Here is a 10,902-nt window from a genome sequence, read left to right as displayed (position 1 = left end):
ACAAGAGACAACAGGTGTAGCAAACCTGTTTACACAAGAGATAATCTCATGAATACAAAGATACCAAACCACATGTACATCACATGCATTGATAGCCTCATACACACATTAAATCATATCACATCAGCTATATCAACAGGAACATACAATGTACATGTACATGCATTTATAAATAGAATTACTTACCAACAATGTCATATTCATTGGTCCTACTAATGGAAGCATTGACAATATAACTTGATAAATAATTTGACGACACGCTGACCATGCAAGTGTATACACCAGAATCCTCAGAAGAAACAAAATATTGAAATTGTAAAGTCTTTCGATACTGCCCTCCACTAGGATTACTCGATAACTGTTGTAGGTTTTTCCTCCCATTAGAAGAAAGTCCAGAACGAACAATTGTGTCATTGAACAGTATATCAACGCTGACTGTAACTGTAGGATCATTGTGTATGTATAATGAATCAATGGAGCATTGAAGGTCACGTCTGAGACCAGCGTAATAGGGTGGAGATAGGTAGTTAAGAGCCAACACAACTGAATTAGGCTCAGGCACTGTAAGAGAGAGATAGGGGAAAGAGAGAGAGAGATGAAAAAAGAGAGTTAAGATAGAAGGTAAACAATTAAAAATGGAGTCTATAGTGAATGTGCATGTTCTGTACATGTACATGTACATGTATGTGGGAGAGAGAGAGAAAGAGATTGAGGTCAGACAAAATAACATCTGTCATAACTCACAACACTATAACAACATCACACAATATCACTCACTATACTGCAGTCACACCACATGTACATGTTAGCCACACATACATATACTGTACGTGTACATGTACTTGTACATGCAATACAGCATACCAATACTGACTGTAGATAGTGTCATTATTATAAAGTATAATTAAGCAAAACAACTCAGTACAGTAACTGATGCATGTTCTCTAATAAGGAATGAGTGTCAGTGAGTAATCCTACTATCAGCAGTGTATGCATTATTAGTGTGTATAGTGGTAGACTGTGATTGGGTTGATAATGATAAAACTTCCTTATTCAATTTCATTCTTTCTCGAGTGTTTACACACACACACACACACATACACAGGCTCAAGATTATGTCTCCATATCTTAATCATTGTACATGCATAGTCACATCATACATGTATGTACATGTACATATTTATTAATACTGACACTTTTAATTCTTTGCAGCTACTAAAAAGCTCTGAATTCTCTTATTTCTCTCTCTCTTTCTTCCTCTCTCTCTCTCTCTCTCTAAAAAATTTCCTTCTTTCTTATTTCTCTCCATACATGTTAAACGCATGTGCATGTACAAGGTTATCCATACTTACTTGACACAGTGATTAGTGTGGTATTAGACACAATGAGATTATATCCAGTATCAATGAATGAAGACGAAACATTAGCCACGCAAGTATAATTACCAGCCTCTTCAGAGAGAACCATACCAAGATTAAGATTAGAAGTTCCCTCGGCTAAATTAGTAGTGATACCACTCCCAGTGAAAAGAAAAGAGTCCTTGTACCAGGTTATGGAAGCAACAGTTGAATTGAGTGAGTCTGGTAATAGCGCAGCACACATTAGGGTGTACTCTTCTCCCAGTGTGAGGGATAGGTCAGGACTGGGGTCTAGAGAGAGGGAGAGGTAGGGAGCTGAGAGAGGGAGGGAGGGGGAGAGGAAGGGAGGAAGGGAGGGAGGGGGGAGGGAGGGAGGGGGAGAGAGAGGGAGGGAGGGATTTAGAAAAAAAAAGAATAAATAAATGTACATTTTTAGGAGTACAATCTAGCAATTGTACTAGTACATGTACATAAAAAGATAATAAATAAAATAAAGAAAAAAGATTAAACTAAGACAGAAACAATTGTACATGTACATGTACATTCATGGAAAAAGATACAATAAAACGGTTTTAAAAATAAACACACACAAATAAATAATATAAACCAACAAAAGTATCTCACTACAGGGTAGACCCTTCCAATAAAATAAACATAGAAAATAAACAAAAATTTATAAATAATTCCAAATAACAACTACATGTATAAACAATTCAAAAAAATAAATAAAATAAAAACTGAACCTTAATAAATTATTATGTATCAATCAACATACCATCAATATCAACCTTAATGGTAGCTCTACCATCCACAGCACTACCATTGACAGCATCACAGGAGTACTGACCAGTGTGTGATAGTCTGATAGGACTCAGGGTAAGCAACCTACTAACAGAATTAGCATCCTCTCCAATACCACCAAGCATCACTCCTTTACTCATATCAGAGACTATAGTCACATTATCCTTCATCCATCTTATCTCCAGTGACACATTATTTATCTTATTAACAGTACAGTTTAGATAGAAAGATTCACCAACTTCCTGCGATCCCATGGTCGTCACGGCAACTCGTACGTTACCTGCCGCTTGCACGGTCACGGACCCGACCGTGGTATCTATGGTAACGTTGTTATGACGCAGTGATTTGACCTCGCACCTGTACGTGCCGAGATGATTCACGGCATTCTCAACAATGAGGTCATTCTTGTATGTACACTGCTCCCTGTCCATCACCCTTTGGTTCATTGTGAATCCACTGCCAGGGGATAGCTGGACATTGTTGTGCTTCCATACAACTTGAGTTGCTGGCCAGCCAGTGGTTATACAGGTAACTATGATTGACTCGTTATTAGTGCTGTATTCAACTGACTGGACTTCAAGAGATGCTAAGAGAGAGAGGGAGGGAGGGAGAGGGAGGAAGGGAGAGGGAGGGAGGGAGAGAGAGAGAGAGAGGGAGGGAGGGAGGGAGTGAGGGAGGGGGAGAGAGAGAGAAAGAGTGTGTGATAACAATAAAGGAAAAGGAAGACAGATAAAGGTGATTAAGTACACTCTATGTTCATACAAACTGTCAACAATCCATAAGTGTAGATACATATGATATAGCATTAACATGTACAGTACATGTGAATGTACTAATTGATAAAGTACTACCCTGACACAATACTTTCACATGCACATTTGTATGCTTTATACATGTACTTTATAAATTCATTTTCCTAATATGCTATCTCCTCGATTACACAAAGATAACTGACTCACTAAAAATATCAAAACTATATTAGAACAAAAATAATAAACTAAGGACACCAATACACCATCATTACAATGACTAAGCACTTGCTCAGGATAATCCCCCAGTGATGACTCTACAGTCAATTCATTTTCACCTTGACCTTCAGATTAATATACTACCAGCAGAGCAACTTTAAGTGCATGTACACATGTACATGTACATTTAAGTACATGTATAGTTGTTGTACATGTACATGTATGCATGTACTGAAACAGCTAAGGCTTTGACAGTCATCAATTTAAGTGGAAAGTTATTTTAGTGAAGAGCATTAAAAGATGTCTATGTTAGTACATGTAAGTGAATTGATATTAACTTGATGTTATTCATAAAAAAAATCTTAACTAGAGTGTACATGTACATACATGTACATGTACATATTGATGAATATTCTTTCTTTTCCTCATTATAGACAGTACAGGCTCTCATTAGAAACCACAAAATGTGAATATTTATACATAAAAGAGTAGGAGAGAAAATGAATCACATGTATAACAGTGACATCAAAGGGACATTATTATGACTAACATACTGCAAGTGAATATAATAATAAACACATTTTATGTACACTGTACATGTACAAGAATCATATACCCAATAGGTAGTGGGAGGTACACAGTATTATATAGAGCATGTGGATAACATGTGCCAATGCATGTGTAGTGCATGTGCACCCACTTACTAGTATTACTAGAGCCAGAAGAAGGCTCTCTGCTCCTTGGAAAGACAGCAAATGATGTATAAGAAACACCACCAGTTGAATTAGTATATTGACAAGTATATACCCCATTAGTAACACTATTTATTGAGGTCTGACCATTCTTTCTAAGGTACCCTGCCTCCCTGTTTGTGAATGTAAGAGGTTGGGAAGAACCAGTTGGAGTGAGTATTTGTGTAGCATCATTGTTAGTGCTAGTGTCACCAGTGTAGCATCTGACCTCAGAGACATCACTGTATACTGATATTGCAGTGTTGTTTGGTAGGAGTCGCCCTGGGGGAGGATTGTTGTACCAAACAGTTGTACCTTTGGGAGAAAAAAACAATGAGAGGACAGAGGGGGAGGGAGGGGGAGGGAGGATGTGAACATAAAAAGAGAGGGACAAACAAAGAGAGATAGAGAGAGAGATAAGGGAGAGAAGGATAGAGACAGGGAGAGTAGAAAAAGAAAGAAAAAAGAATAATTGAAAGAGTACATGTATATACATATACATAAAATGGAAAAAAAGGACAGAGAAATAAATGAATATATTTTAATAAACATACATATATGTAATTCATCAATCGGGAATTATAATGTTGATAATATAATACACGTGGATAATAGAGAAATGTGCAACAAACAACATGTAATATAAACACAACAAGCCACAATAACAATAATACAATGATAATAATTATAACAACTACAATATAATGTACAGTAAACCATATTATAATACATTACATTACAACACACAAACACACACACCACGTGCCCAACTACTCAATACAGATACAAATATGGACATACAAGTACATACATGTATACTATACACATACTATATACATGTACACTATATACTGTACATACTATATACACTACACTACACTACACTACACACACACACACACACACACACACACACACACACACAGGCCAAGTACCCAACTCCTCATACACTACAATATACATGTACTCACACATTATGCAAATATGGACATACATGTATACATGTACAATGTACCATTCATACATAGTATATGTACATTATTCATAAGTACATGTACTGTAGCTACCTTGTACTGATATTGTATAAGTGGCAGTGTTTCCTCCTGAGTTACACACATGATCTCCTGTATTAGCTCCACGAAGGAACAAACCAGTAATGTTACTAGTAGTGACTGCTGACTCAGAAAATGATGAGGTCCATGAGTAAGTATTAGTAGTGCTAGAACAAGTTAGAGTGACATTCTCTCCTGCTTGAAACACAGCTGGAGAGGAGCGGGGAGGAGCTGAAGTTATGGAGACATTACCAACAACTGGAACAAAGAGATTAAAAATAAAATTAATAATAATAATAATAATTAGATAGAGATAATTATGATACTAATAATATATGTACATGTAATCATAAAGTACATGTGTTTAATAATACTTGTGCTACACTTTATTGAGGAATGTGAAAATAAAAATTATTATAGTAAAAAAAACTAAAAAGACATGTATATAATAATCTTGAATATGCATGTATATGTATTACAGTGTAGATTTATACAAGTGATAAAACACTACTACAGGAAATGCTCTTAAATATATTCAATGTAAACGAGTACATATAAAATGTATATTAGGTAAACAACTCGTGACTTTAATTTCTCCCAAAAATCACTAACCACTTGCAAGTTGATTTTACACTAATTTAAAAAGTACAAGTGTGAAATGCAATAAATAATAAACTGAAAGAGAGAGACACAGAGATATTCCTAGTATTAAATCTATGGCTATTGATATAAATGTACATCAGGATACGGAGTGATTGGGTTGATGGGATAAAATGAGCCCCATATCAATTAATCCTGATTATATTCACGTTATGTTCTACCTTACCTATTAGTGGTGCCAATAATAAGAGATATAAGATGAGGCTCCCTCTTAGAAGACATCTGAAAACAGGATCAGAGAAGGAAAGAGAACAAAGAGAGAGAAAGCGTCGACCAGGCTTCTCGTTAAATTTATAAAGCAATGAGCCACGCCTACTAATAACACGTGGGTGTAATGCGGAAGAGTCCGAAGCTAGTGCACGCTAAACACGTGCTGAAAAATACCAAGCTGCTTTTGAAAATGCTGATAAGTACTATGAATTAAAATAATGCAAGCATTCACACACGTCTAGAAAATAATGTAACTAAAATACAACAATATGGTACACCTAGCAAAGAGCATATAAAACTTTGAACAATTTGTACACAAAGAGTTGATTAAGTTATAAATCAGACTTATCAGTCACAGTTGGTATTTCATATTCAGTAGAAGATGGCGGAAGAGGAATCTCATACTCATCATTAGTTGTATCATACACTGGCTCAACAGTTGATCTATTACTTTAAATAATAATAATAATTGTATTTTATATAACTGACTGTGTTTGTTGTACTGTACTATATGCTGGACTATTCTTCATTAGTATATCATCAGCAGTACTGTATGTGTGTGTGTGTATAAACATAATGTAATAGTCAATAGTGTAACTAACTTTGTTTTAAATTCAGTTACATCATAAGCTGGACTGCAATCCATTACAATCTCATTATTGGATTGTCTGAGAACCACAAACTTCAAGTTAAGTAATGATTGTGTACATTTACATACCTCTTTTGATTTTGAGTTATTTTAATGTATATAACCAGTATTACTATAACACTCATAGATACAGTTAATAGTGATGTTGATACAGTCACACCAATTATCACTCCAGTATTACCTCCATTATTCACTAACTTATCATCTTCACCAGTAGTTATGTTACCAATAGCCCTTGGTCCATTACCTTCTGAAGTATTAGCAAACACATAACAGCTATAGACCACCCCTGGCCTGAGACCAGTTATATTATGCATGTAACGTGATTGGGTCATTTCTAGCGTATCCTCCACAGGGACCAGCTGTGGGGGGATTTGGTTACAACCGACTGTGTAGTTGGTGAGGATTCCGTTTTGTTGCAGTTCAGGTATCGGTAGCCATGAGAGGGTGAGAGTGGTGGAGTTTATTAAAGTGAGAGTTAATGATTGAGGAGCACCACTAGGAGCTAAAGAAGGGAAGGGAAAAAAAGAAAAAAAATTAATTCATGTACATGTACACGTACATACATTATGAAGAAGTAATGAAACATGAAACATCATGTTTTATGCAGGAAACATGAGTCAAACAGTTGTGTACATGCTGAATTTTTCCGACAGGGTGTACATACAATGTATATGTAAAAGTTATAGTACTTAGCTTTTAAAAAGCAAAAACTTTTCATAAGTAATAAATATAATATTTTTAAGATGAAGTATACACATTCAAACCTTAATAGATCTTCAATATTGCAGTTAATTAATTAGTAATTAGTACAAAAGTGACAGCTACAGCTCCAAAAAATATGGTACATGTACATGTAGTCTCTCTCCCTCCCTCCCCCCTCTATCTATTTCTTACCACTAGGTTCAGTCATTGGTGTATCAATAGCAGGTGGTCCAGCCCCCACTGCATTACTAGCAGTTAAACTACAACTATAAGCCGTGAATGGTCTCAATCCGCTAACAGTGGCATTAGTTAGATCAGGAGTATAATTTATAGGAAATAAAGATGGTACAATGTTCCTTTCAAGCTCAGTGCATGATAGTGTGTAGCCAGTGATCATCCCATATTGGAGGAGAAGGTTTGGTGGCTCCCAGGAGAGTGTGAAATTAGTAGAAGTGATTGTGTGTATCATGAAATTAAGAGGAGGTCCACCGGGAGCTGGAGAAAAAAGAATGAAATAAATTAATAATAATAATACATTATTATTATTATTATTATTATTATCATCATCATCATTATTATTATTAATCATTATTATGATTATATTCTATTAGAGTTAATAAAAATTAACAAAAAATAATAACGATTAATATCTACATATCTACATCTACTACTGTAATACTAGCTTTCTATTGCGAATGCAATAAAATGTTTTGGCTGCTACTACAGGTACATGTACACAAATTTGCCAAAATAGAATCTGCTAATTATAACAACTTGTCAAATTTAACTCCAACAAGTACTTCTACCTGTACAGCTTAAGTAGATTGATACTGTATAGTACTGTTTTAACAAATGCACATACGTGTACGTGTACATGCACATGTACGCATATACAAGTATATATAAATGTACTACTCTAAAATTTTAATTTTCAAATTTAAATTTTTAAGACAAATGCAATTTGGCAAATTGTAGAAGTACTTTTAAATTTTTTAAAAATAATTAAAAATAATACTAATTATAAGTATTAATAGTAAGCAAGAATATTTATTAATAGTAATGACAATAATAATAATAAGGATTACCAACAATAATAATCATAATAATAATAACAAAAATACTAATAATATCATTACTTTCTTGTATAGTACTAATATAAGCAATAGCAGTAGGACCAGTACCAGCATCATTAGACGATGTCAGAGTACAATTAACAAGAGTCCCTGGACGAAACCCACTCAGAACAAACTGAGCTGAACCACTCTCATTGACAATACGAGGAAAACTGGGTGTGGTTATTAAATTAACGACTCCACCCACAGTTTCGTAACAAGTAAGATTATAAGTTAATATGAATCCGTTCCTGTGTTCAAGGGGAGGAGGGTCCCAGGAGAATGAGAGAGATCTTGAGTTAGTGTTAGTGGTTATAGTGAAATTACTAGGAGGAGCAGTAGGGGCTGCAGACAATAAGAAAACTAAAAAATAAATAAATATAAAATAAAATAATTAAAAAATAAATTACATGTTTACACTTTACACAGTAGATGAAAAATTTTGAGGGCCTTGCCTTTCACTGATTTAAGAAAAAAATAAAATTTGCAAAAATCAAGATACATACATGTACATGTACATGCATGGACATGTACATGGTAGAAAAATAATAGTTCAAAATAAAGTATAAATAAAAAATTTTCAAGGGCTTTAGCTTTTGCTGATTTTGAGACAATAAAATCCACAAAATCTAAATAGTGAATGGCAGAATGCTTGATTTAAATGTACAAAAATATAAATGATTTCTGGGTGAAAGTCTAATCCTTTAAAATTTTGAAATCATGTACATGCATGTCCATTGACATATTGAAACAATGTTATGAATTGCATTTAAGATCTCACGTTTTTCTCTGGTCTTAAAACTATTAGCACTACTTTCAGTAGATCCTTCAGTATTAGTTGACCTAATCCTGAAATAATAGACTGTATCATGAGTCAAATCAAATAGATCAACCGTTAACACGGAATCAGTAATCCTGAAATTAGTTGATCCATTAACGACAGAACTTAGTCCATTCATATTAGTTGAATTAATTCCATAAAGTACAACATATTCCTCAGGAGTGTATGCTATACTGGGGACTATCCACCTGATGGTGGCTGAATTATAACGAATGTTGACAGCAGTAGTGTTTACTGGAGAATGAGGGGATGATGGAGCTGGGGAGAGAGAGAAAGAGAGGAAAATAAATTAAAATGCACATTGTGTAATGATAATGTTATTGCTTAACAGATACAATAAGCCAGATTTATTGTGACTTATTAATTTTCCCTATTGGTTGCTTATAGCAACTATATTACATAATAAGAATTTTATGAATTTATTGAATGTTCAATATATCACATAATGAATGCTTGTCAAGTAAGGCTTAATTTACATGCAATATGCTTAGGCATGGTAGAAGCTATAATTGTATTTTTATAGTACAGTTTTGAAAATTCCAGGTCTGCAGTGCATCTAATTTCTTGATTTTTTCTTCCTTTTCGCCACTGGAATTTTCATCTTTTACTTGAATCTTTTCTTCTTTTATTGCCAACCCAGCCTCCTTTATAAGTTTGGTGGAAGTGTGTTCATATTTCTGTAGCCCTTTTGAACTCCTGTGACCTGAAAATTCAGCTATGATTTTTTCTGGAATGCCTGCGTTAAACATTCTTGTGCAAGCTGTCGCTCTCAGACTATGATTTGTGTATCGATTACTAAGTCCAGCCAACTCTGACATTTTTGCCATCATATTTTTGAGTGTATTGACTCCTATAGGTGTTACCTGGTACCATGGACATGTTGGATCACTATCTATTCTCTGCATTGGCTACATATAAAAGGCCTTTGGATTCTTAGGTAGTTTTGATATATAAAGATCAATCAATTGTACTGGACACATGCCTGGTATGGAATAATCTGGCTGCGCATGTAGTATTGTGTGTGTGTGTGTATGTGGGTATATATAGCTGACTTTATTAGAATCCAGATCACTTAGTCTTCCCTGATAATTTTTCGACCCATGCTCTACGTACTGGTAGTAAGTGTCTTCATCGTATACTCCATGGTCTTGAGGAAACCTACGAAACTGATCAATGGTAAGGTCGCAATGTTCTTGACCACCTTTCAGTGTGAAAGAAAGACCAACAGTGTAAAATACAGCACAAAGGAGAGGCCAAGGTGAGTCTGTTCCCATAACTCCACTACTCCACAATAACTGCTCATCCTCTTTAGTTATTACTGCTGCAGCCTTCCTTATTGCACCAACCCCTTCCTTTCTTAAAGTAACACACACAGAGTCTATTGTATTCTGTATATCTCTAAACCTGAAATCATTCTTGCTAAACAGATGGTAGTCTAGCTTATTGTCTTGCAATATTCTCTGATACGCAGTGAGGAGACTTCTTATAGTGGCAGGGGGGTATGGCTCTCCGTTTTCCTTTCTAGCCTCACTTACAAAGCAACAAAGCCAATAGCAAACTACTTCCCAAGTTTTTACATGCTAGAAGGTCTTCAGGAACCTTTTCCTCTGACATGGAGTTCCTAAATGATACCCAACTTTGAAACATATGAAGAGCCCATTTATTTGCAAGTTTCGTGTTAGCCGGTACGGCACCTTTTGCCTTCTCTGTTGTTTCTTCCGTTGTTATTGGAAGTAGAAAACGACGGTTAGGGCCAAGAACCAGTGGGCGCTTCAGAGGTACAGTGGAAATTTGCTCTAGAGCAGCTCTCTTCAT

The 10,902-nt window shown here is 35.1% G+C and overlaps 2 protein-coding genes across 2 annotated transcripts in view; both read right to left on the bottom strand.

Moving 5' to 3' along the window:
* Positions 1 to 186: 186 nt before the first annotated feature.
* Positions 187 to 6,072, bottom strand: LOC109588537 (titin-like; the record flags this gene model as incomplete). Its single annotated transcript, XM_020004685.1, has 7 exons — positions 6,044 to 6,072; positions 5,737 to 5,882; positions 4,926 to 5,168; positions 3,832 to 4,173; positions 2,134 to 2,745; positions 1,353 to 1,673; positions 187 to 561 (listed from the first exon to the last, which is right to left on the bottom strand). Coding segments are annotated over exons 1-7 (2,068 nt in total), but the record flags the coding sequence as incomplete, so codon positions are not given.
* Positions 5,960 to 10,902, bottom strand: part of LOC109588536 (protein sidekick-1-like) — a gene marked incomplete at its 5' end in the record, with an annotated part of 8,406 nt that continues 3,463 nt past the window's right edge. Inside the window, 7 exons of the mRNA XM_020004684.1 lie at positions 5,960 to 6,224; positions 6,270 to 6,329; positions 6,383 to 6,448; positions 6,499 to 6,934; positions 7,327 to 7,629; positions 8,271 to 8,609; positions 9,028 to 9,345. Of these exons, the coding sequence (XP_019860243.1) occupies positions 6,113 to 6,224; positions 6,270 to 6,329; positions 6,383 to 6,448; positions 6,499 to 6,934; positions 7,327 to 7,629; positions 8,271 to 8,609; positions 9,028 to 9,345 (1,634 nt within the window). The remainder of the gene's footprint in view (positions 6,225 to 6,269; positions 6,330 to 6,382; positions 6,449 to 6,498; positions 6,935 to 7,326; positions 7,630 to 8,270; positions 8,610 to 9,027; positions 9,346 to 10,902) is intronic.

This window comes from Amphimedon queenslandica, unplaced genomic scaffold (genome assembly GCF_000090795.2).
Source record: "Amphimedon queenslandica unplaced genomic scaffold, v1.1 AMPQUscaffold_12035, whole genome shotgun sequence".
NCBI lineage: Eukaryota > Metazoa > Porifera > Demospongiae > Haplosclerida > Niphatidae > Amphimedon > Amphimedon queenslandica.
Note: the sequence above shows the minus strand (reverse complement) of the source record. Positions and strands in the feature narration are given on the sequence as shown.